This window comes from Cuculus canorus, chromosome 5 (assembly GCF_017976375.1).
Source record: "Cuculus canorus isolate bCucCan1 chromosome 5, bCucCan1.pri, whole genome shotgun sequence".
NCBI lineage: Eukaryota > Metazoa > Chordata > Aves > Cuculiformes > Cuculidae > Cuculus > Cuculus canorus.
Genome location: NC_071405.1, coordinates 15,143,778 through 15,170,976, shown reverse-complemented (window position 1 = coordinate 15,170,976; position 27,199 = coordinate 15,143,778). Strand labels below are relative to the sequence as shown.

At 37.2% G+C, this 27,199-nt stretch overlaps 1 protein-coding gene across 11 annotated transcripts in view; it reads left to right on the top strand.

Moving 5' to 3' along the window:
- SHANK2 (SH3 and multiple ankyrin repeat domains 2) overlaps positions 1 to 27,199 on the top strand; it is a 369,360-nt gene that overhangs the window by 143,703 nt on the left and 198,458 nt on the right. For all 11 annotated transcript variants that reach the window (XM_054067527.1, XM_054067524.1, XM_054067526.1 and 8 more), the window contains 2 exons: positions 2,138 to 2,307; positions 14,737 to 14,850. In XM_054067527.1, coding sequence (XP_053923502.1) covers positions 2,138 to 2,307; positions 14,737 to 14,850 — 284 coding nt within the window. The remainder of the gene's footprint in view (positions 1 to 2,137; positions 2,308 to 14,736; positions 14,851 to 27,199) is intronic.

Here is a 27,199-nt window from a genome sequence, read left to right as displayed (position 1 = left end):
CCTGTGAGCAATGCCTTTCCTTGTCACACATCCATTTTGCAGTCATGAATGGCACCTCACATGACACTTTCCTCACAGATTTTGTTTAACTGTATGGCCACCTACTTACTGTCAGCTGAATGTGGGAATTGTTGCTGTCTCTGCTTATTATTTGCAAATAATACATTCACCATGAAGCTGTTGTTCCCCTAGAGATGAAAAAGACCTTTTTGACATAGCAGATTGGGGTCTGAAGCAGAAGCAGCCAGAAGGCGGAGGTTAATTAATGGAGAAGGTTTGAGTACAACAAAGGGTTAATGAGGTTTGTGAGCTTTGCATTGTGGAATGGGGAGGGCTGAAAAGTAATGCTGGAAGGGATTCATGTGATCTTTACAGCCTGTGTGGCTCAGGTGTTTATCTTTTTGTGAGGCTGCTGCTTTTCATACCCAACTGGTTTTATGGGGGGAGCTGGGAAGGCTCGGGAACTGGCACCCTTCCTGTGGTATTTGTCCCACAGTGATTAGTGAAAAGAGGTGCCAGCAGTGTTTCAGTCAGGGCTTAAGCATCAAGGATGGCCACTTTCTTCTGGGTGAGATGAAAACATGTCCACATATCTTCTGAAGTCTACGCATACTCCTCCTTTTTCTTGGTACTGTGGGACTTTATGGGCTGGGAACCCAAACTGGGGTCAAGTGAGGAGAGGAGAGATCTTTTTTAAGAAGTGATCTGTCCCATGTTGCAGCTCCGATTTCCAAGTCTCATGAGAAATAAAGCTTTCAGTGAGAAGGTTAAATGGGCCATTTCACTCTCCTCTTTCAATAAGAAAGAAAATGAATGAATCTTCTGTGGTAGGAGTTAAGGAGGATGCTGGGACATAACACTATGAATAGCTGCTACCTGGCTGCTACCAGACTAGTCTTAAAATGCAGCTTGATATAAGTGGAGATTGAATGTGCAGCAACAGTTCATAGATCTGGATTTCTTTTTTTTAATGGTGATGACTGTCTTTTTGCTTATAAGGAAAAGGGAATGGACTGAAAGAACTACAACCTGAATGCCGTATTTTTCTGTCTTCCTTTAAACAACTGTGAGAGTTGGCTGAAGTTTCTGATGCAAACTCCATCGCAGACATGCAATCAGAGCTCACTTTTACACTCTTAATTATGGCTTATCTTCATTAGCACCTCTTCACAGTAATAGAACAGAACAACAAGGTGAAAGGGGGATGCTATTCCAGATGGTAAAGAAGTTACTGCAGGAAAATGGAAGTGTTCCTGGTATGAAAGACTCACTATGTTTGTTTTTTCACCAGACAACTTCTTTACGTATATTGAGGGCCTCCTTTTTTTTGGTAGGATATTGGTTAAAAAAAAAGGGTGAAGTAACAGTAAACTTGAATTTCATTTTGCTTGTAGCAGTTTGAGATCTTTGCTTTCTCCTTACAAGAAAGCAAGCAGAGTGTTGTAATGTTGGGCCACCATTAAATCATTCTTCCTCCTTTGGTTCCCTGACTTTTTTTCCCGCATTGCAAGTTTGTTATGTCTCCTGTAGGTTTTCCACCATCTTTAATATTTACCTCTTTCTCACTTTACATTTTTGACAGTTCACTCATTTTTACACAGGTTCAGTAATGATCCTGTGCATTGCTCATCAACTTTCAGTGATTTCTTCTTTATGCACCACAGGTAGATTTTATGTTCTCTGATGACCTATGGCTTATCTGACCACTCTGAAGTCATTGGGAGAGCTATTGATTGCTGTCAGTAAGAAATGATCTCTTGGAGAATGTTAGCCATAAGTATAATGCTTTGTGCAGATCTAAAATTTGGCTCCAGACCCTGGAGTGATGAAGTAATCAATTATTCAGTCCGTTCAATTCAGTTATCTTATCATAGAATCATAGGTTGGAAAAGACCTAAAGACTCATCAAGTCCAACCGTAAACCTAACACTGCCAAGTCCACCACCTAACCATGTCCCTAAGCACCACGTCTTGATTGTTCAAGAAAAACATAGATTCTTTTAATGCAGGGTTAGAAGTCTTACTGGAAGACAATTATGTTATTCACTACTTAATTTAATTCTGCTAACATGATTGTAAATGATTAACTTTGCCCATTTTATATAACCAGTTAATGTTTATTAATTTCAATTTCCAGTGCCGTTTACAATCCTAGTGCCAACAAGGATACACTGTCTGCCTTGGATTATCAGGGTCCAAAACGCAAGCTTTACAGTGCTGTACCTGGAAGACTTTTTATTGTCGTGAAGCCATATCAACCTCAAGGAGAAGGGGAAATTCATCTGCACAAAGGAGACAGAGTCAAAGGTGAGTATCTAATTAATTTTGGATAAACATTTACTTCTGCTATTTATTTTAAAATTCTCTTCTATTTCGGGGAGAAAGAAATCTGTTCAGTAGAAGTTCTTTTATGCATTTGTTTCTTTAGAGGGTATTTTGCTCCTGGATCTATTTTATAACCGATACATATTTGGCTTCTAAGTGTAAGTGACTTCAAAGTACTATTAAAAATCAGAAATATTTGCAGCAAGAGCTGCATTGTCTTTTACACAGAGCACGTAGTTTGCTTCTGTAGTCATTATAGAAAGACTACTCCAGGGCTTTTAGAGGTTGTAACTATGTTAGCTATCTAAGCAGCTCTTAAAGGAAAACAAGGATAAAGTCAAGTTTGTTTCAAACACATCCCTCAAGGAATAATTTATTAATTAAGTAGAAAAAGTCCCATCCTGCGACTTAGGGTAAACAGTTAGGTAGAACCTACTGTATATGTTTTGGAGGGGAATTGTGGTGGTGCATGTGTAATTGCTATCCACCTCTGTACTTCCCAACTAAGAATACATGAAAACCAAGTCCAAACTTTGTATTGTTATTTTGAAGACAGTACATCCAGTTATGGCTGAGAAAGTGGACAATGTAGTTTACAGGATTGACCTTCTTATGAGTGTGTTGTTATGCAATTTCAGCTGTGTTTTTACATATTAAGGTGAAACTGGTCAAGGAAGGACAAGAATTTCTGCTCAATCTATAGAAACCAAATACCAGTTCCAGAAATCGAATAAAAGGCAATAAATTTAGTGCCCTAAACTAAAAGTGTGAAGCAACTAAACATTTCCTTGCAACTGAAACTACGTATCTTACAAAGGAAAACTTGAAATATCTCCTCCCTTGAGCCTTCAGACAGTAGTTGAAAAAAAAAAATGGGGAGCCATTAGAAGGTATTTTTGTACTTTTATTTTTGGATATGGCTGATTCCAAAGCATTTGCGGATTTAATAATTTTTGTTAAGCCTTCAGAAGGTGTAGGACAGAAGTCTGAAGAATGCTGCACTGAAAGATAAAACCTAGGCAAAATTAATTTAAGATGCAAGGATGAAGGAGGAAGGTTAAACTTAGGAGTACTGCTGATGTCTGTAAGGCTGAAAAGATAATTTTGCAGTCTGGGAGATTGTATCCTGATTAGGTGGGAAGCAATGATTATGACCTAAAGAAAATAGTGCACAGGAGCTTTTGGAAGAGCCCATATGAACACTTCACGAAACTTTATAAAGTTCCTAGTTAAAGGAAGTTACCTAGGCTAGAGTAAAATTAACGTAAGGCAAGAATAGGTCTGAGGCTATAGAATTTCTTTGGAATGCCAAATATCAAATAAATCTCTACATTATTATGTTCAATTGACTTGTTAGATTTAAAGATGCAGCAATATTGTTGTTTACGTGGAGGATGTAATATCAACATAGATTCTTGTGACCAGAGTAAAACAACAGATATTTCGTGCAGTTCTGGAGGAAGAGCAGACAGAAAATGTGTTCCCTTGCAAAAGAGCAAACAGTGCAACAGGTTGCTTGGGATGCTGAATTTTGTAGGGTTGTTCGTTATCTGGCTGTTTGTTTACACTAGAATTTGTGACTATTATATGCAAAAATAACTCAAGAAGGAGGAATTTAAATTTCAGTGAAGAGTTTAATACTAAAAAAAATCAGTTCAGGAACCCTTAGTTCTACATAACTGGAAAACAATGCAAGGAAAAAATAGTCCTCTTTTCAAATCTTTTTACAGCAGTATGATTTAATCTTGAGAACAAGGATTATTTTGGGGGACACTAACCAATGAATGCCAAAATGCTGAAATACAAAATGTGATCATGTCTAGTCTGTGAATTTTGCATCTTTGTTAATGGGGGAAATCTATGTTTACTGAAACAGACTATAAATTAATTATTACTCTATGAAAAAGCAAGATATGCCCGTCCCACACCAATCATACCTGCAGGGATTATTTTTCAGCTTTCAATGCATGATTTTCACATTGAATTAAAACCTTACAGAGGTCTAGCATTTGCAGACGCGTTTGTTTTAGAGTGTTTTATAGAACTTTGATGTGGTGAAGCCTAGTGAGATTTTTGTACGTCAGTCTGCTTGTAGAAAAAGTTTGAAAAAGAGAAAGGGCACATAGGGATTGTCAGTGTTACCACTTAGGATGAAATCTTGTGGAATGTAATTTAAGACTGTTTACATGACAAGACTGGAACACTGTATGGCAAACTCCCATTGCTAACCAAAGGGAAAACTCCCAGAACAAGATCAAATCCTATTTTGTGTTACCACGTCAATGGTTCTTCAGTTGTCACAAAAAATGCCAGAATGAGCACCACAAGGTCATGTAAAGAACGAAGAGTCCAGGTAAAAAGACACTGAGGCTTTAAAAAGGTCTTGGTTGTGTAACAGTGTTGAGAAGGCCATTAAAACTTAGCAGATGTGACAAGAATCCAGGTTCAATTAAATCTGGATTCGTGTCCCTGTTCCAGTCACAATGTAATTATTTAAAGGGAAATAAAAAAATGACTGCAATGTGAGAGATTGATAGGCTTCCTCTCTGTCATGGAAAAGCACAGGCTATAGAGCTCTTACTATCCTCAATACTGCTTGTTTGCTGTGCAAGTGCCAGAACCACTGGCTATAAGGAGTTCCTACTTTCTTTTTTCTTTCCGAGCACAAATTCCTTGATACTGGCTATATTTTCTGTCTTTTATTCTCAAGACCATGATCCAGTCATCACTGAGGCTTTGATTTTCTGTGGGTACACGTGGCTGTTTGGGGTTTAGTGACACACTATGTGCAGTGCTGGGAGGAAATGAAGCATTAAACCCAAAGGAATTCGATTTTTCACACTTCAGAAACACTTTAGCCTCACCTTTCAGAAATAAAAGAGCTTTGTCTTAGCCCCTTTCCTCTACCAACTTGGTAGCTGCACTGTTCTATACTAAAAACTGTTGCTAGAGTACTGGCTTCTTTGATTGTTTGGGGGGACTCAAATGAATATTGGCATCTGCTGTGGGATTCTGACCCGTGTTCAGTCTGACCCTGGGGAGATGTTCATCACATGTGCATCCCATGAGACTAATCACAGTAAAGATGTAGCAAGGCATTTATTACAGGGATAAAAACCCAGAACAACATATTAGAGAAAGGGATTAGTTGGGAGATGTTTTTATGGATTTTCTTTTTTAACTTGGTAGAATTAGAAGGGTCACGGAGAGGGATGAATTCCTAAACTCTTGATGAAAAGTGCTTTCATCAGATGAAGATGAGGCAGATTTTTTTTCTTTCTAAAACCCCTAGAAATACATGAGTGACAATAGTTCACAGTATGTGATACGAGGAAACTGCTCAGAGAGAGCTGTGCATGGGCAAGATCCAAAGAAAAGGTAAACTAAACAAAATGGTCTTGTATTAATAGCATATTACGTAGCCTGTACAAAATTATCTGCTTTATTTTTAGTTGTTAGTCATACATACTGACATCATTTGTGTGTCTGCCACTCATGAAAGAAGGGCCATGGCTGTTGTAAAAATAAACCTGATAACTTTATTTATGCAAGAACAACCCTAATCTGTGTTTTCACATGAATGAAGAACTAGCTTCATCCCTCACCAAGACACTTCTAACACATTTTATTTCCTTCTTCATTTTATTCTCAAAGTACATAGCAAGAAATATGCCACAATCCAAAACCACATATATATGAAGTATCAGTAAAATGCATTTTAATCAGCTTTTGCATTGCTAAATTTAATTCTTACACTGGAAATATTTTATAACAAAACTCAAATTTATGAAGAGAATGCAATGCTTCAAAGTTCTTTGTGAGCAAAGAATTAGCGGTCTTCTATGTCATGAAGGTAAAGCAGTAAAGTGTCTGTGGAAGAAGGTTCAAATCTGTACCAGCATACCTTCTTGGAAAGCTAACAGATATGAGTTCTGGGTACCAGTCAACACGGGGCAGATGATCTCTGGTCATTTAGAAACAAATAAATCAAAAATTGTTTTCCGAACCTATGTTATCTTAGCATGTACCTGAAATGCAGTGAGTTCCTCACTGACCTAGAAAGAAAACACCCACATGGTTGCTTTATTCAATACTTTGACAACTTTTGAAGTCTCAGTCTGCCCAGAGTTTTGTTTTTCTTGTCTTTCTACCCGTTTTCTATCTGTTTTTATTACAATGCTTCCGTTTGCCAGGTGATTTCTCATTTTTTTCTTCCAATTTTTAGGTCCCAGATCATAGTATAGCATGTCCATTGGTGGCTTTCAACTGTAATTTTCACTGTTCTCTTACTTCTATTGCCTGCCCTAATATTACTGTCTCCTCTATTTCACCTGGAATTAAAACAGAATACAGGGCTAATTCTGGAAAATGATGTGTGTTTAACTCTTACTGTGATTAAACAGATTTTCTAGTGCTGAGTATCTAGTAAAATGGGGAGTTATTTCAGTATTTCAAATATGCTCCAACGGACCTTTTCGTGAACCTTCTGCGATGCCTCCTGTGCAGGCACAGGCTGCACATTTGAGAAGTATTTACCACAACCAAAGTCTGTTCTCTCCTATGTTCTCCAGGGCCAGTGAAACGGTAGTAATTCAGTAGTGGTGATTCAAGCATCTGTTCTAGGCAGAAAGTCAGTAGTTCACAGCATTAGAAATATTGACCCTTGCAACACTGCTTTAATTTCAGTGTGTTCTCAGGCAGTAAGGCAATCCAAATATACCACTCACATTTTCATTTCTTGTGAAATCTACTTGTAAGTCATTTTGAAAAAGAAAGGTTATTAAACCCCTGCTGTGCTTGAAGATATTGCCAACAGACAGTGCTTGTGGGCAGAAAGTCGATCTCCTGGGCTTTTGCACTTGTTAGATTAGTAAATAAAACACTGGAAAGGGAAGGGCCCCAGAAATGCTATTTTGTACCTTTTGTGAATAAGTATGGCAGCAAAAATTAACCTAAGAGGTTTGCCTAAGTATCATTTTGCTAATCTTTTATATGAAGGATGAAATTAATGTGAAATGGAATATTAGTCTTCCCCAGAAACACTGGTCTGTTTTGCTTCCCTTGCTGTCTCCCGACTTGATTGGTTTGATTTGAATTCCTAACATAAATCATTATGACTCATCACAGATAATAACCTAACTCATTTCTTCAAGTTGCTTCTGTCTGAAGAGCAGGAGAGAGTTGTGCTTCGAGCTGATATATCGAAGTGGTGTAACAAACACATTACACCACTTGCTCCTGCTCCAGCAGGAGAGCTTGCTTTGCCGTCAAGGCTGAGGAAATGATTAGAATGTAAGACCATCCACAAATCCCAATTGTCTTCACTCTTGACTACTTAAAGACAGCTTTCCTTCAGTAGTCAGCAACTGGCCCAAGATATTCAGGAGTTAGGGAGTACCAGAAAACTGAGAGGAGCTATGAATGGCATATGAATCCACTAGCATAGTCTGACACAACAGCACAGGTTCCACATCTGAGTTTGTTTGAGACCTCTCCTCAGGTTAATGCTCTCTACTAAAAACCTCTAGTCTGGGCATCACTGTGAAGAAGAGCAAACTTGACTCTCTCTACACTTTCCTCAACAGAGTTGGTGATAAACATTACAAACTGATGCATTTTTCCAATGCTCAGTTTGAATTTCTGTCCAAAATTCAAATCAGTCCAGAAGATTGGTTTCTTATGTTGCTTTCCTCTCTTTTTAACTTTCCCCAAACTGTTTAAGAGGCACCCAAATAACAGGAAAAAGACGATCATCATGGAAAGTTGTTGGCAAAGATAACAAAAAAGAAAAATGAAAATACAGGACCAAGTATTGAACAGCACAGCTCATTCAGTTCTATTTCAGTTGAGCTCTGTTTCCTCAGATTTAGAGGATTATGTGCAGATTATTGCATTTGTAGATTTTGCTGTAGTGAGTGGTTGCTCTGTTAATCGTCACAGTCATCTTCTCATCTCAAGCTTCTTTTTCTGAACATTGCTTGTTTGCCTTGAGAAAGTGGAGGTGATAAAAGATAAAAAGCTGTTTTAAGTATGGATCTAGCCTGACTTGGTTTTTTTGTGGCTATGACGGTTGGGGCTGTATGTGCACCCTAAACCTGAAGCCAAGGCTCCTCAGTCTTCCCATCTCATTGCAGTGTGGGTGGACATAGAGGCTGGTGGGATAAAACCAGGTGTGTAGTAAGCTCAGACTATGGCAATTAGACTTTTATGATAAGTGAGACAATCAAATACTGAATTATAGGTAGGTAGGGTTGCTTTTCAAATAAAGCAGCAGAGTGACTTGGATTACAGAAAGGTAAACTCAAAAGCATAAGTGGATCACACTTGTTTTGGAGGCAAAACTGCAAGACAAATGTAAGTTTAAAAAGTGAACAATATTTTTTGCCTAAGTTATTTCCCTAATTTGATTTATCTGTGAGGTTTCACAGTCCAAAATAGGAAAAGGACCTGCTGAATTATCTTCTTCACTAAAAGAAATATCTGTGGAGCTGCAGTCGAATCTGACTGCTTGGGTCAGTTATACACAATCATTAACTGCAGACACACAAGGCTTTCCTTCCAGATTGTACGTGGACCGCACAAGAACATTTATTACGTGGCAGCTGGGGCACAGTCACTTGTTTGCATGCTGGAAGCCTTAATGTGGTTGTCATCAGAGCGATAGACAATGACTTCCTTTCCCGTCCTGTTGCACTGAGCTCAAGTTATGTCAGTCTCTCTTGATTAAGTATTTCAAAGCCAGAAATGGTCTGCCCATAAGGCAGAGCAGACAGATCCGGTTCATCATTAAGCACAGGAAGGGAGGGATGTCTCTCAGGAACAAGGAGGGGTAGATAAAGACATAGGGTAAAATTTAAACTGAAAGCAGATTTTAAGAAAAATATCTCTCTTTAAGAGAGGGAAGATTCAGCAGGAACTTGTACCAACCTTCAAGTACGTCAAGTTTGAGTCGAGTTGCACTTCAGATTCAGAAAAATGTCACTCTGCACTATACTTGTTTCAGTATTGTTTTCTATTTACCTGACTGCATACCAGAATAGATTAAACATTGAACTTTTGTTTATATGTATACTTAGGAAATAAGTTACCATTACAACTCAAGGTTAGGAACATACATTTCTAAGCTGTAACCATTTTAGGGGCTGTTCTAAGCAAAATTGTTTTTATTATTGAAATATATGTTCTTGCATATGTTATCTGTCATTTGGAAGCTCTCCTTCCAAAAGACAAATAATTATGGAAATTTACATCAGACAACAGATATTATTACAAGAGAAAGGCCTAAATTATAATATTAAGCATTTCTGAGAGAAAGAAGTTAGGTCTTTTATCACTGGAAGGTAAAAATCTACTTAATTTTTTTATAAATCCAGATGATTGTTACATCAAAACAAAAAAAAAAATCAGTTCAGATTTGCACTGAACTTTGCTTTGCTAAAATGCAGATGAAAACTCTTTGCATTTCATTAGGTAAATGGCATCTGTCGTCAAGAACAGAATAATGGAATCTATTGACTAACATATTTATGCTGCAGTTTGAATGGAAGGGACACTACACTGTCCCTTTCACATTAAGAATGAGATGGTGAAATTTTCTGCTTGCTGCTCTGAGTTCTAGGGGGCTTTCAGCTTACATTATTCCTCATTTCACTAAGAGTATTGTGCTCTTCAGCTGCTCCTGATTAGCAGATCTTTTACTTTTAGCCCTAATAGTTCTTACATCAGCTAGTTCAGTTGCTAGATTTTTCAATGGGTTTTTCGTCTTTACTTTGTACCCCATTGCCATCCTGTTCTTTTTTTCTTTTGTCTCCTAGTTGTAAGAATGTTCTTTCTAGAAGAAGGTCTGTCATTCCCAATCCATATAATTATTTCTTTGCCCAGGAAAAAACACATCTTATACAAGCACAAAAGATTGATTGTAGATATTACAAAGACATTTCAGATGTATCCTGTAGCAGCTATATAGACAATGGCCTGAATTTGGCTCAAAGTTTCATTGACCTTTTTGCAAGTAAGGGTACCTAGACTAATGCACTCATCAAAATTTCAGTATTTTAAGGAATTAAGAAATAGTATGCACCAGTATTTGATAGAAAAATATATAATAAATATGCATATATTCTCTTTCTTAATTGTGGCATCATAAAGGGGGCTGTAATCATAGAATCATAGAACAGTTAGGGTTGGAAGGGACCTTAAAGATCACCCAGTTCCAATCCCCGGCCATGGACAGGGACCCCTCCCACTGGATCAGGCTGCCCGAGGCCCCACCCAACCTGGCCTTGAACACCTCCGGGTATGGGGCAACCCTTCCCTGGGCAACCTGGGCCAGGGCCTTGCCACCCTCATTGTGAAGTAATGTGGAAGAACAAAACATTTTTGTTGTTATGGTTAAAGTGATTTTTTGATAGTATATTGAGCAATTAAGCTATTTGAGATGGGTATGCTGTATTAATTACCATATATAAATTGTCAATAAGTTTACAGAAGTTGCAAGAGATAAAACATTCTATGCTTAGTTGGCACTATTTATAGTTTTATTATGTTTTTCTCTGCACTTTGGCAAAGCAGCATCTGGCTGATACTAACTATAATACTTTAAAGGCATTAATCTATGAGATCATGATAGGCACCTGCCTATACATGTTTTCCTGTTATTCAGTTGTTTGATATTTGTCCAATTTTGATTTGAAATTTTATTCATATAGTTGAATCTAATATTTGTTTTAAACCGTTCTTTTCTTGTGATCATATACCAGGATTCATGATGTTACTAGAACCTTAATTTTACTCTTATATCATCAGATTCTTGTTGTAATTCGTGTTTTGTGTAAAAAGACTCTGGCCTGCTCTTTGCCATAGCAACCACTAAAAGCAAAAGGAAAAAAATACTTGAAATTGTAAAAATTAATTATTAATTCTGGGGAAGTTATCCTTTGGTTTACCATTGTTACATCCTTCAGAAAGGAAAATGTTGATTAGAAACTCTCTTGCTGGTACCAAATTATCTATTACAACGTGACGCTTTAACACTATTGTGAGAGGAAAAGACAGAAATTAAGTCCTCATTCTAAAAAAGCATTCATGAGTACAAAAGATTAATTATATTTTTTTATTTATCCTTTCAGTTCCCAGTTACCCACATGGAATATGTGAAGTGTTGCCAGTTTTCAGAGATACGTAGATTTTTATGGCTTTGGCTCCTGCTGCAGAATTTCTTACTAATGGCACTGTTTGAGATATCTAAAAACATTACTTCAAGTTTTTTGGTAGCACAGAATCATCTAGATCTCACCTTCCACATTTTGAGTATTGCACCATATGTGCTTAACCTCCATCTCACCAACAATTCATCTCTGTCTCAGCACATCAGCTGTATCCCCGGCTACCCAAAGGTTGCCTCTTCTGTCACCTTGGTGCCTTTTGCAGTTCCATCAAGCTTTCCCTTCCTTTCTTGGTGCCCATAATGATGTTTTTCCTTAATAGTAAATCCAAATGTACAGTCATTTTGGTTTTAGCTGTAATCTCTAGGTGGGGTTGAACCAAAACTGAATGGTGTCTGTGTTCTGGCAACACCTCATTTCCCCTTCTACTGCTTTTCCATAGACTTTAGGCGGGACTACGCCTATTTTTGCTTTGCTCCTGCTGTTAGTAATCACTAATATTTAATAATTCATGCAATAATGATCTAAAGCAGAACTCGTTTTGCTCTGTCTTAATCACTTTTTACCTTGCACTCACAGATGGACTTACAATAGCAAATACTTACTCAAATACTTACTCAAAGCAAATATCTTTTCGCATCTTGATTTGGATGTCTTATCAGCTGCCACGACCATGAACACAGTAAATTCCTCCATGGGCGTGAAATACCCAACTTCCTTCTTATAGTGAAAATGCTTTTTGGGGATGGAAATAGCCATGTAATATGGAACTTCAAAACAGCAGATCTGACAGATTAATAAAATACCGAGGGAAAGCTTTCTTAATCTCTAAGTAGTTTTTATTCTCCCTTGCTAGTTGCTAGTTTTTGGCGTGAAATCAGAACTGAGATTCAGTGGATAAAACTCTCCTCAAAACCCCTTAATTACTTGCAATAAGAATCTTTTACCGTCTCATATTTGGAAATCTCTTTTGTCTGGAGTAGTATACTCACTTTTATGATTTGAAGTTAAATCAAGATACAGTAGGAATCTACAATAATTATAATATCTATATGTTATTAATTAAGTTTTCCTGCTTCCTTTCCTCATCTGTAAGAAATGCACTATTATGTGAACAGAAGTTATATTGTTCAAAATATATTGGAAGCTGATGAGTACCAATATATATTGGATAAATGAATAGGGTTCTGTTTTATGTAACACTGAATTATCAGATTGACTGTGTATTAATTTACACGGGTTTTATACATTTTCAAGAACAAGTGGAATTTAGGAACATATTCTTCATTAGTTATGCCCCAAATTTGTTTTTATTAATATTTCTATTGATGAGTTATTTATTTTATTAATACAATCAAAGCACAGATCTGATTTCAATAGGTGTTAGGCAGCTAAAAAAAAGGCGTACTAAAAATTTTTATTTCAGCTTAAGTGTCACTGTTGAGGTGACGTCTCCCAGGGTCAGAGCCCTCCCCCTTTATCCCATAACTACCTAGGTAGGCATAGTTTCCTCATCTAGATCAGAAAGGTGTTTACTAAATTATGCATTTGGGACCCATGCCGGTGTAGGATTTTACCTTAATAGATCTGTTTCCTGTGGCTTAATATGTACTTCTTATTGACAGCGATGTGTAAATATGCGGTTCATGGAATCTGTACCTATGAATTTACCACGTTCAAGGACTTAAAACTGGCATATTTAAAGACATTTTTCTGTCAGATGTCTCTGTTAATAGATGGCCATGCTCCCTAAGTAGTATGACAAATAGCTTCAGATGTCATTAATGAAAACATTGAATTTCAAAGGCACTTTTACTGATTCTGGCCTGTCATTTGTTTGATTTCCATCTTACATTTGCAGTGCAAATCAAGTTCAAATTTGATGCGATTGAGTACCAGCAGTTCCACTGATACAAAGTTCAGTTGCAGTCAGGGGCGAGGACTGCAGTTTTAAAGCTTCATGAGGTGTTTCAACAGCACAAAGAATGTTTGTGTTGGAGATCATCAAAGTAGCTCTGAGCTGGGTAATATCCTGTCATGCAGATACACCCTGTGGAGATATTGTCCCAGGTCTTGAAAACCGTATGCATAGAGATGTGCTTGGGCTAATTAGCCTTGATTTTCAGCAGGGCCGGTTAGCTTGGCTGGCTTAGCGAGCACACAGCTAATGGAGCTGTGCTGCTTCGACTTTCATGCTCTTAGTTTTGGTAGCTCAGGGACCTCTCCACCACACATTGTGTTTGGTACAGGTGTACTTTGAGGACTTGTGTTTTATGCTTGAGCTACATTCCAAATCAACCTATTTAGAAGAGCTAATGGTGTTGTTGTTAATCTATAATATCACCTTTGTTCCAATATTAATGTGTAGTATGTTTTTATTAGTGTATTTATGTTCTTTCAATATACATTAAACATAAAGAGATTTGTAGGAATTTCTATGAAATTAATTTAAACACAATATTTAGCAAGAATTTAGGATGCTCTCATTATTGGAATACAACTCCAATTGCTTATGATTAAAAACACATATTATTGTTCTGCAGTCTTTTGTCACAATCCTTGTTGAGTCCGAAGATGAATATCAGGGTAATTAGAACTACAGGATAAAGCTTTTTCTCCTCTTGGTGAATCATTCTCCTTCCTATTGTCTCTGCCTTCTATTGAGAAGTGTCATTGAAATGTTTCCAAAGGCATTTACACAGTGTATCGCACCTATGGGATATTCGTATGTTTGCTGTATACTCAAACTGTTACATCATATTACTTGACCTACATTTCAAATGGAGCTATACACTAAATAAAATAACCTATTTCCTTAGGAAGTAGAAAATACATGAAATATCAAAATATGCATTATTAAAACTCAATTTCAGCGTGGGTTTAGTTTCACAATGGCTTCAGCACTTCAGCTTAATTTGAACAGGCAGGACAAATATTTTTGGACTTACTATGACCATGCATTTATGCCTGATAAAAGCAGCAATGAGAAAACTGAAAATGGAAAGAATTATGTGAAGACCAAGGAAACTTATGCCAAAAATATATTTGGGGAGAGGTTCCATAGGGTGGGTCACACGTAGAGGTTACTCTCTGCTTGCTTTTGTGGTACCAGCATTTGAGTTATTGTACAAAGCTTGCTTTTGTCAATAGGATATTTAATTATTACTGAGTGTGTTATATAAGGAAACTTGGTATTTACATGAGAAAAGGAAGAAGTCTAATGCTTCTTGTGTCTTTCTGTATTTAGTTTTAAGCATTGGTGAAGGTGGATTCTGGGAAGGCAGCACCCGAGGACATATTGGATGGTTTCCTGCAGAATGCGTTGAAGAAGTTCAGTGTAAACCAAATGAAAGCAAACCAGGTAATTGGATCAAGTTCCTGTTGAATCCTAACAATGATAAATGTGATGTGTCTGTCCAAGCAGAGAGGCAGCCGAGATGGTATTGTTTTATACGGCAGTATGTTTGTGCAAGACTAGAAACTGGAGAATTAAATAAAGCTGAGCTGCTGAATTAAAAAATCAAGACGGGTTTATTGATCAGATTTTACTGGATGCTGTCCAAGCAAATGGTCTTTGTCATAAGGGACTATGCCGGGAAGTACTCCGAAAGCTTTTACACAGAATCACAGGCAGACATTTTGTAAAGCATTATGCTGTGTTTTATTTTCTTGCAGTGTAAGAAAATGGCTCATTAGACAGTTAAATAATGGAAGAAAGACTGGGCAGTCATCTCCCAATGTGAAGTGGCCATACAATGTATTTAGGTTTCGTTCATTGAAACCAAGTTCCCTTCGTGACCTCTTACTAAATTTTAGAGTAGGCATCCATTAGTGGGATATTTCATGTACCTCCTTTCTTATGAGAAAGGAAATAGAGTCCTACTTATCATACACTTGTACGGCCAAAAGTAAGTAAAACACAAGTGACAATAAGCAAGGAGTCTTTACAGTTCTGGTATGATAAAAGAAAAAGAAATGTATATTGAAGCATGTTATTTTAAGAATTACCTTCTCATGATCTCTCTGCTTTTAAGAATCAAGGTATGAGGACATCCTCTCTAAATAAATCCTCATTCCAAATGTGCACTGAGGATATAATTAATGTTCTCCAGGAGTGTATTGTTTTAAATTAGCTGTAGATGTGTTTTGGATTTCTGATGTATCGATCAAGTTCTTTTGGCATTGCACAGACAATACACTTAAAATCAATGCAGCACACAATTAATTTCCAAACATTATTATTTTAAGTAGGTCAAGTAAGGACAATGGCTATAAACTAGAGAGGGGAAGATTTAGACTAGACACAAGGGAGAATTTCTTTACTATGAGTGGTGAGGCACTGGCACAGGTTTTCCAGGGAAGCTGTGCTTGCCCCATCCCTGGAGGTGTTCAAGGCCAGATTGGATGGGCCTTGGGCAGCCTGATCCAGTGGAAGGTGTCCCTGCCCATGGCAGGGGGGTTGGAACTGGATGATCTTTAAGGTCCCTTCCAACCCAAACTATTCTATGATTCTACAATGGGGATTAATGGGACTATTAGGGACTAATAGCTGTGGGCTATTAGGTCCCTTCCAACCCAAATTATTCTATGATTCTGTGACAAACTGCACAGGTATGCTTTTCTTTTTTTAAATATACCCACTGTATAAACATAATAGAATGGAATAGAATGCACTGGACAAGGTACTCATTCCAGACTATTAAGGATTTGGAAATATTTATACAATTTAATCATTATTTTAATTATTTTGGTTGTAATGGAAGCTCTGGTAGGATGAAATAAATGAATGAGCACAGGAGGAGGCAAAAAGTTAGCTTTTGTAATATGAAAACTTTAAAAGAATGAGGGAACGAGGCACCAGGGACACTGCTTTGATAAATAAACACAGTGTGGAAAAGTTATACTTTGTTTTCTATTTCCCTTTTGAGAGAGCAAAAGAGGAGGCAAAATCAGATCTAATATTTGGAGAGAATCTATTTAGACTCTGACAGTGAGGAGAGAACAGTTGTATTGCTCTTCAGGAGGCTTAAGAGCAAATCACAATTTAAAGATGGAGGAATGTTAAAAAAAAAGAGGAAGATTGTGGCTGGAACTGTCAATCTAGGAGCAGTTCTCAGTACTAGATGTAAAAAGAGCATAAGAAGTTGCAATTCTACTGTGATTTCATTTGTTGGAAACATTATGTAAGATGAATAAATTCAGTCAGCGTGGGATATGAGCTGGGGAAGAGCCATATGTGAACTGTTCTGACGATCCTCCAATAAAACCTTGTGGTCACTTGACTGTGAAAGACTTCAGAAAGATATAGTCTATATAACTAAGTCTTCCCTAACACCTTTCTTGACTCTATCATGGCAACTCTGTATTAAATTTGAGATGTGCATTTGTCTCCAAATCTGACAAAAATTCTAGGAAGGGACATTAAGTGAAGTTCTAAACTGTGAAAGAATTTTGCAACTTTTTTAGTTATGTATGGTGGTTTTGAAGAGAAGATAACCTGTCTTGTTTGTCACAAATCCTTAAAGCTCTTTCCAAGAAATACCATAGTAGTTAATTCAGAAAGTCAATTCAGTTTATGATGTGGTTTCTTTAATATATGACGAGATTAGTTTTGAGCAGAAGGGTTTTTTTTGTCATTCAAGGGTAAATGAAAATTAAGAAAAATTAAGAACAGCAAAAGGATTACCAAAGCTGGAAATTTTAAAAGAATATCAACAGAAACATCTTACAAATTTTATGATGAATTTATGCCATGTGTCTGCTGAAACACCAGAGCATTTACTCTAATTTATAACTATTGCATACTATGTTCTTTCTGATTTTTTCCTATTTGCTTGTAGTGTACTATGAGTAATAATGTCAATATAGATAAAGACTTTAAATATAGAATCATAGAGAGTCCTGAGTTTGAAGGGACTCACAAGGGTCATTGAGTCCAACTCCTGTCCCTGCATAGGACAACCCCAAAACCCACAGCATGTGTCTGAAGACATTGTCCAAATGCTTCTGAAATATGTCAGGCTTCGTGCCATGACTGCTTCCCTGGGGAGACTATTCCAGTGCCATTCTTGTACACCAAAAAAAAAAAAGAAAATGTAATTAAATAACCATAAAATAGACCCATTTGCTACACCTTTGAACACATATTTTGCTGGGATGTCTTGAAGAATGTCCTGCATTCAGAAGGCACAAATGAGGTACAGTGTGTCTCTGTCTTATGCAGTAGAAGTTGGAGCTGTGAATAAGAAATACATGTAATCCACAGTGTGAGCCATATTTTTACTGAAATATGGTACTGACTGAAAGATGCTGATAACTGAATTCCTCTATGCAGTTAGCTTCCTTCCCTTTGCATAGGAAACAATGGAAATGAAAGAGGAGAGCTTTATAAGCAAAAATCAGGCAGTACTCCCTCTGAGTACAAATGCAAAAGTAATTTAGAAAAATGTGTTAAGCGTGGTGAAATGATTAGAAAATAAATTAGGTCTGCTGGGATCGCTGAAACATCTTCAGCTGAGAAACATCACAAACTTGTGTGACTTGCAAGAATTTGCACCATGGACTTTGCAAAGCAGAAAAACTTCTTATGATAATGATTTAGAAAGTAGATCATCTTAACGTGTAGGAAATGAATCTCATACTCAGCCTTCTTCAAACAAGCAGCACAGTAACAATTCTTTCTTCTAAATGAGATTTAGGAACATTTCTTCAAACAGCTTCCCTTTGCTATTAAGTTTGAAGAATTGTGTTTAATAGTAGCTTGTCATTTGCATGCCATGAATGAAAGAAAGAGAAATAGTTCTTGGAAAAACAAACCACAATTGAACACTACATGCCCAGTAAAAGTGGTGGGCAGGTGTTTTGTGTCATGCTGATGTATAATCTCACTTCTGAGACAAGTTCAATTTTCAGGGAACTTCATTGCTGTCCAACCTATTCTGTGGAAGCATTACAGAACAGCACCTGGTTCCTGTGAGCTCTTCAAAGATATCATGCTAGCTTGGCAAGTTCTCTTTCCAGGAAAAAGGTCACATTGACTGGCATTAATTCTAGGTCCTTTCTTCAGTCCTTTAATAATTGAGACGTGTAGGAATTATTCCATTATTTTGCTAGGATTGATGCTAGGCTTATAGGCTTTTAATTATCCAGGTTGTCTCATTTGCCCTTTAATAGCACTGGCACAGGACGTGCTGCCTTTCAGTCTCAAGAAGTTTCCTTGGCATTTTGGGATCTAATGAAAAAAGAATAACAAGAAAGACAATCATTATCAGTGGTCTGCTAAGTTCTTTTGCCTATTTGTGAACAATTTTTGCCTATTTGTGAACAATTCTCGGCCACAAAACCTTCATACCACCTCATTTTAAGTAGTGTTACGTTAGCAGCCCATTTTAACATTCTTTAGAAACGTTCTTGGAATAAGAGTATTCCTTCAGATGAGATTGGTACAGCATCTTGCTTTTTACCTGTACAGAGACAGAACACAAATATAACATGTTTCTTCTTTCTCCATTGACAGTTTTCCTGTGTTATTCAGGAATGAACCAATTCCATTCTTGAATTTCTTTGCATTCCTAAATATGTGAAAATACCCTTTTTTTTTTTTTTTTTTTGCTAAATGTTCTGGATAGATTGAAGAGTGTTCTGTGCAGGAAAAGCTTGATTTGTATGAAATACAACTTTACTGCGATCTATGCAAATGGGAGGCACTATCTTGGGTTAATAGACAACAGGATTTATTAACTAAATACTGTAGGTACTGCAGAGAATCAAAGATCATGATGGATATCTGGCAGCATGTTTACATTTGCATGTTCTCATACACTATGTGACATAACTTTGTGTAGTTTTTCTACCTGTAAAAACAACCAAGGCTTTTCATTTGACCAGTGTGTTCATCCCTTAAAATTCATTATCCTTCTTAAAATACTAAGAATTCCTACCTAATGCCTTCCAATGGGAAATCAAATACAGAAGAATCTGTTGTCCATAACATCATCTGCCCCATTGATGCAATAGTTTTCTTCCTCATACTTAAGTTGAGAGGTTTCCATTTGGTTTCCTTCCATCATCGGGTATTACACTGACTTGAGAGATTTACTACAAAAATGCTTGCTGTTAGACTTGTGATGTTATACTCCCTGTCCTTAAGAATTCAGAAATATAGATCATCTGATTGGTCATAACAGAGGTGAAGGATTAATCTGCTTGCAAGCTAGAAGACATTTTGACTTTACTATTTATTATTCCTTGCCCCAAAATGATGTGCCTGAAGAACTCTTAGATTTTACAAATGACACTGAAATGTCTTTTAGTAATTCTCACTGTCTTTCAAATCTTGGCCTGCTCAGTGCAGCTTTGCTTGAGTTCCATGCTGATCTTTAACATTGTCTTTGGGTGACTTTTCATTCACCCAAAGTAGCGTCTTCCATGCATTCATCTATGCTGTGGCCTTGGAGTACACCTTATTAGCAGTTGGAGTTGCCATACTGTAGCTGTTGTAGAATCATAGAATGGTTTGGGTTGGAAGGGACTTTTAAAGATCATGGAGTTTCAACCCCCCTGCCATGGGCAGGGACACCTCCCACTGGATCAGGTTGCTCAAAGCCTCATCCTTGAACACCTCCAGGAATGGGGCTTCTACAGGTACTCTGGGCAACCTGTGCCAGTGCCTCACCACCCTCATGGGAAAGCATTTCCTCCTAATATCTGATCTAAATCTTCCCTCTTTCAGCTTGAAACCACTACCCCTCATCCTGGGAGTTTATTTCAGTCTAGGTCTAATCTGGGCATGTGTCTCGTATGACTGTTAGCAGTTGTTCAAGAGCTCATATTTCTATGAACGAATCCAATTTGCGGTCTCTGAGGTCTGCTCAGTCCTGTGGGCTCCACCAGAGCAGGCAGCACTTACAATGCCTGTTCCTGGCCCAGATGAAAATGCTGATGTACGTGCACCCGTGCTGACCTCTAGTGTCACAAGTGCTCTGAGCAGACACTACCTAGCATCTAAACTGAGATTTATCTCTCATAATATCTGTACTTAAATGTTCAGCATAGTTTACTCCTGAGTTTCCAGCAACTTGGAAATATAGAAAAATCCTGTATAATACAGTTCCCTTGCCCATTTATTTTTACTTGTGTAGTCATATACATATGTTATAAGCGGCAACTGCAGCATTCCTTGTCCAACATTCCCTCTAGATTACAGAAGTTACCAAGCAAGTCAAAGTTGTGTTGATAAAATGAATATTTTCCTACACAGGCTGCTATTTCTGAAGTACAGAATATTCCTTATTCCTCATTCTTAGTTTTTTTACACCTTGTGCATTCAATAAAAATAGGTTTGTTCCTCATTTTCATCCTCCCTTTTTATAATTAGCACAACACCTTCCCAGACAATCTAGTCAGCCAGGCTGCTAGAAAATGGATTTGCCTCCTTGCAAAAAAGCAAACTGCTTTACTGTGAACTGAGGGGCTTCATGTGTACCAGTAGCTGTTCAGTCTTCTTTTGGGCAAGTGGTGTGGCACATATTGTGTCTGAAGGTTATCTTCCCCTTGCCTACCAGCACAAGGTTGCCTTCTCCCATCCTCCTGGTGCACTGTTAGTTGGTCTAGGGCACAACTTCCACTTATGCCAACTATTATTGTTCTAAACAGTACCCAGATAGATTTAAGTGGACAAAAAGTGTTGGTGACTGTTCTTGCATCAATTGTTTAAAGAGCTAATAAGTCTGGTGGGTTGGAAATATGTGCTGAATCAACAGTGCAGGTGATGGATAGACTTAATAGGAAGCAGAGAATATAAAACAAATTAAAAGTGGAAAAATGGGCTTATTGTAAAAACTGGTATGATGTGGATACAAATTCAGCCTTTTGAAAATGGATAGAAATCTGAAGAGATTTATATTATATGTTTGTAATCCTCCTAAATGTGTGACGTGTAAACAGCTGTGCTGATTAAAGTTCACCCATGCTTGTTGAGGAGCATTGTCCAGCCATCAAACCCTGCTACCCAGAGCTCAGGCTCATGGGTCAAACTCTATTCAATAAGCCCCCCTGCCTTGAAGGATACTGTCTGAAGCTCTGAACTCTGAAATGTTCTTTTCTGCCTTTCTTCTATGTTTTGCACAATGAGACACATGGCTGACATGATTCTGAAAAGTGTCTTTGTTGATAAGTGATTTTCTGCCACAAAATATGTTCCCCAGGTACAAATTTGTAATTAAAGATGTGAATAGTTGACAAAACTCAGTGCATTGATCATTCACAAAGTTGTTGTGTTCTACTTTATGGCTTAGAAAGATCAGGAATATGCTACATACCATATTTTTGCATAAACTTCATTCCCTTCCATCAAATAGTGGAAAACTTACTTTATACTGCAACAAAAAAATCAATGCAAAGAATTAGATCTGATGTGCTGGCAAGCCAGTCCACAAAACCCAGCTGACAGAGGAGCACAGTGCAGGAATATTCAACAAATTGTGACAACTCTCAGTAGCTGAGGATGTAAATCAACTCCGCTTTTTGTCTCAAGTAATGGAAAATTTAAAGAATGAACCTCAGCAAGTTTCTGCACTTTAGCTTTGCTGAGCAAAGCATTTGTGTTCTCAGCAATGATAAACAGCAGTTTGGGAAAAGACTTGTAAATGAATCATCACTCAATAATAATGCTAATTTGGAAGCAGAGATAACTTGAGAGCTGCATTTGTCTGCAAGCTGGCGAGAGGATGGACTCATATGCTTCCCACACAACCTGATAACATGTCTTGAAAGACCTTGCATTCTTCCAGTCTTGGTCTTGATGAAACAGAAGTTTCTTACTATAATGGTACTTGCAAGAAATGTTTTGGAAGACTGAATCTACCAATTAATATTGTGGTCAGCTCCTCTTTCTCAAATTACAGTGGCTTTTCTTTGCTGATAATATGAGTTTGGCTTCAAGAAAGAGTAAAATAAAGTACTCTATGATAATAATTCCCTAATTTACCTAGTGTCTGAGAGCAGCATAAAGCAAAAACACGAACGAATAATTCAAAAGAAAGACAATATAAGCCTAGGTGTAGAGCTGGTAAAGGATGTAGCCTTGTCTACACCATTATCTCTGGATAAGTAATTTTTGATTCATAATATTTTACTGTCTTGTCTCCTCAGCTGAGATAGGCTTCACCCCTCTCACTCCAATTTTCATGCTTGCAAAGAGCCAATTAAGTATAACTCTAATCAGCTGAAAAGGAGCAACACAATTCTCTAAAGCATTGAAATAGGCTAAAAATAAATTACACAGCAACATATAACTAAATTTATATTAGGAAACTCAACATTTCCAATGCATCTGGGATGGCTGATGTGTGAAATTGGACATGCAAGTGTAGATTTTTTCCTTTTCTGATTCTTTCTGCATTTTTCCCCCCAAAATATCTAACAAACCATATAGGATAAAAAAAGTGCAAACTCTAAGAGTCTCAAAAAGAATGTAGCTGCCATTTTATCAGCTTTCTTTTACTTCCAGTGATGCGTTCACATATGCTGTTCAAAACCACAGTCCATCTAGGACTAAGAAGCAACTTTTAAAGCCTGAGAGGAGATACAGATACCCAAAATGTCTAATGTTACAAATTACTTCAGCAGTATGAAAAAGATAAAGGCATAGAGTGAATGATTTATGGAGTGATACAGCCTTCTGAGGAATTTAAGCCCAATTACTGGTTTAAGACGGACACTTCAGCCTGTGGCAGAATTTGATCAGCTCTGTTATGCAATGTTCTAACAATCTGGAAATAACAACTTTTTGATTGTGGAAACTACACATATAACACTCTTTTTTTTCCAACCCATCAAAGTCCGGAGTTAAGTTATGAGGGTTTTAATGAATTTGGTGTATCTCAATGATTGCTAGTAGGCAAAATTCATTAGCTTTCACCTGAAATTTTGGAGAATTTCATATTTCATAAAGAATATATATTTTAATAGAATATTTTGTTAGTACAAATTGTTCTTTTTCTTCTTGATTAGAGGTACTTCTTAATGTCTTACCCTATGATCAAATATACTTATCTTTGCTCTTCCTATAAACACGTTAAATTATAGTAACAATAGGTTTTAGCTTTTATTTTACATCAAAGTTTTTTTTTTAATTCTTTTTGATCAGGATTCTCTGGTGCATCTGTGCAAATATTATTTATATCAGAATACAACTTCTGTTAGAATCATTCTGGGTATATATCAGGATTGAATAAGGTGCCATATTTCTTTTAACTCATGTCATTTAGTGTAACCTATCACTTTTTAAACCCATTTACTTAAAATGGCTTGCATAAAGCAAGGCAAGGCTTAGATCTAGGCATATTCGGGAAGTGTTGATCAGTCATCTTTTTATTCTGTGTTCTCCTGTACTAAATGACACATTTGGGTTTTTCCCCCTCTTATTTTTTATGGTTCACATAAAAGGCTTGACAACAGAGGCTGAAAAGTCTTTGAAACATTCCCCAGTTACCTGAGATCAAATTCGTATTAATTTAAGCAAGATGATAGAACATCTACTTATAGTAATGGCAATGCTGGAGGTGATCAGAAAAATGATACCTAAATAACAGCAGCTTTTAGATAATCCATATTCTGATCTTAAATTACGTCACTGCTTTTTGCTTCCATACCTGCCTGCAACGAAAGAGAATGGAAGGGAGCTTTTTCCAGCTTGGAAGAAGATCTGCCAATGCTTGATGGAGAGCAAATGACTTGATGAGATGCTACTTGGTGACAGTAACTGTTCATAGTAGAAGCAGCATGAAAATGAGCATGTAGTTTTGATTAATTAAAAAAAAAAGGTTTTACATTACCTACCAGCATTATTTTCATTACAAATCCAAAACATAACACTACATCTGCTACCAGAAAGAAAATTCTCTCTAACCCAGTGAAAGCCAAGACAGTAATACTCGTATCAAGCACCAGTTTAATGTAATCCAGAGAGACATTTAGAATAGTTAGGAATTTTGCTGCTTTCCTGGAGATAATAGAAAAAATTATATTGAATTCCCTGTACAACACATTAGTAGTTTAAGGAAATTAAGTACAATGTATCCTCATTTATCTAAAAATTCTTTACATTTCACAAATTATAGTTTGTGGACTAAAGGTTAACAAGAAGTCTATAAAAGCTGTAACATTACCTTTTGGCTGAATAGTAAAAATGTTGGATTATATGAGTTAAGAGAAGTACTTTTTCTCTGTTGGACACATTTGTGTGCAATAATACACTGCAGGAGATGGAAGACAGGAGTTAGGTAACAAAAGTAGAAGTTTTTGCAACCACATTTTAATGAAAGTCTGAGAGTATTGGTGTTATAGTATGTGCTGGAAATGTTCGTGCCTGCTGTGAAAGCTATGCATGGTCAAAACAAAAATGGATTGGCAAAATAATCCCTTCAGATACCAGCAACATTGATAAGAGAGAGGGCTTGAAAAAATCTTGACACTGGAAAGGAGGAAGATATGTTGAAAAATGATTTATGTCATGAGGCTGCCTTTGCCAAAGTCCACCAGCAGGAGGGAAGGGGAAGGAAGGGGTTTCATGCTTTTAGCGCATCTTCACTTTGAAAATTGTTAGTTGGAAGATTCCTAAGCACAAGAATAACCCATTATTCATTAGTTTTTAAATTAAGTTAAAGTTGCTGCAGACATAATAACAGATGCTTTTACATGGCTGTATATAAGACTGAGACTTAGCACTTTATCAGTTGCTGAGTGAACTAAAACGTTTATAGTTGTATCTGAATCTTGTACAATGTGGTCTGCATAATCACATCCTTTTTTGGTTCAGATTTTGTGCAATGGAGTTTTCTTTGTCAACTACAATTTCTTTTGTTCCCACTACAGTTGTAGTGGCAGAAAGCTTTGTGTGGCTGCATTTTGGACTGAAAGGGAAAAACGTAATGCTTTTGAAAATAAAATAAATTAGTTTTTAAGGCTGTCCTGTAAGCAGACTCACTTGGAAAAATGATCAATGAATATTGGAAAGACAGGAGTTGATACTGCATAGAACGACAGCCCGAGTCAGCTGTCTGATAATGCAGCAATTATTGAAGAGCAGGAGATAGCAAGCACCCTCTACTTTGCAGTAATGAGCTGGTGGCAATTAGAAGACACTTAAAAACAATTAATCCTTTCCACGATGCTTTGTAGTGTCAGTGCAGTTTACCTGGTTGAATACAGATAGCAAAGCTGCAGTGGGGAAAGATTTGTATCACTCAGCTGTATGAGTTTCTATGGGACTAACATTTCCACCCAAGCTCATCACCTTCAGGTATCTTCCCACTTTTTATTATATTTGCGTGTGTCAAACATTTAGCTCCCTCCATAAATTTAGGGATGCAAGCCAATTCTTTGCTATTCAAATTTAACAAATCAAAATTAAGAAGCAGAAGGAAGGATGGGAATGATGTCATTTTTTTGCCGTCAGCATTAAACGCCATGACAGAAGATTTCTAAAGAAAAAAAATAAGGAAACCCCTTTTTGAATTGCAACTACTTACTCTGTTCTAAATGTTTTGTCTTTCACGTAAGTCAGAAAACTACTTTATGTTATATTAGCATTTGTTAGTCAACACTTAAAAAGAAAAGAAGCAGTTGTATTTCTCACTGTCAATCCTTACTTCCCTTAATTTGCCAGGATAAAACCTGTGCTTTGGTTTGGTCTCATGTAAAACTTTGAGGTCAGTGGTTGAGGGTAAATGCATATGCATATATATGCATATATATATATTTATGAGGAAACTGGGATTGTTTATCCTAGAGAAGAGGAGGCTGAGGGGAGACCTCATCGCTCTCTGCAGCTCCTTGAAAGGAGGTTGTGAGGTGGGTGCTTGGCTCTTCTCCCAAGTAACAAGTGATAGGATGAGAGGAAATGGCCCCAAGTTGCACCAGGAGAGGTTTGGATTGGATATCAGAAAAGATTTCTTTACTGAAAGAGCAGGGAAGCATTAGAACAGGCTGCCCAGGGAGGTGGTGGATTAACCATCCCTGGAGGTGTTAAAAAACCGTGTAGAAGTAGTGCTTTGGGACGTGGTTTAATAGGCACAGTGGCGTTTGGCTGATAGTTGAACTGGATCATGTTAGAGGTCTTTTCCAACCTTAAGGATTCTCTGACTCTATGATTTTATACATATATGGATTTCACAGATGTTACAAATCTATCTTGCTAAGATTTGATCATCTAAAGACAGGATACAGTTACACGCTGTGAACAAAAGACTTCAAGAAGAAACAATACCACAACTTATTTATTTTTAAGAACCAGAGGGTGTTTAAAATATAATAGAATGACCGACAATTTTTGCTAAGTGCTTGCCCCAGAAAACAAGAAGGCAAATTGTAGATATGTGCATTGATTAGTGCTGCGGGAATAAAAGCCTAGATAAAATCAGGGGAGAGGTACATGGCAGGATTGGAATAGAAATATAATCCGTCAGATATCTCTGTTACCTGGTAGGTACCGTTATGATCCTAGATGTAGGCTGTTAGCTGCTGATCAAATAATGCACACAGACAGAAGGAAAACCTGACTGAGAAGTGAAACAGTGAGTCTGGAGATAAGGAGCCCCTTTGGCTGGAAAAGGGAATGGCAATGTTGCTGTATTTTTTGGTGATGACATCTTGATATCTAGACTAATTTTAAACACTACTCAGTTGTTTCTATTCAGCAGTATGGGGCT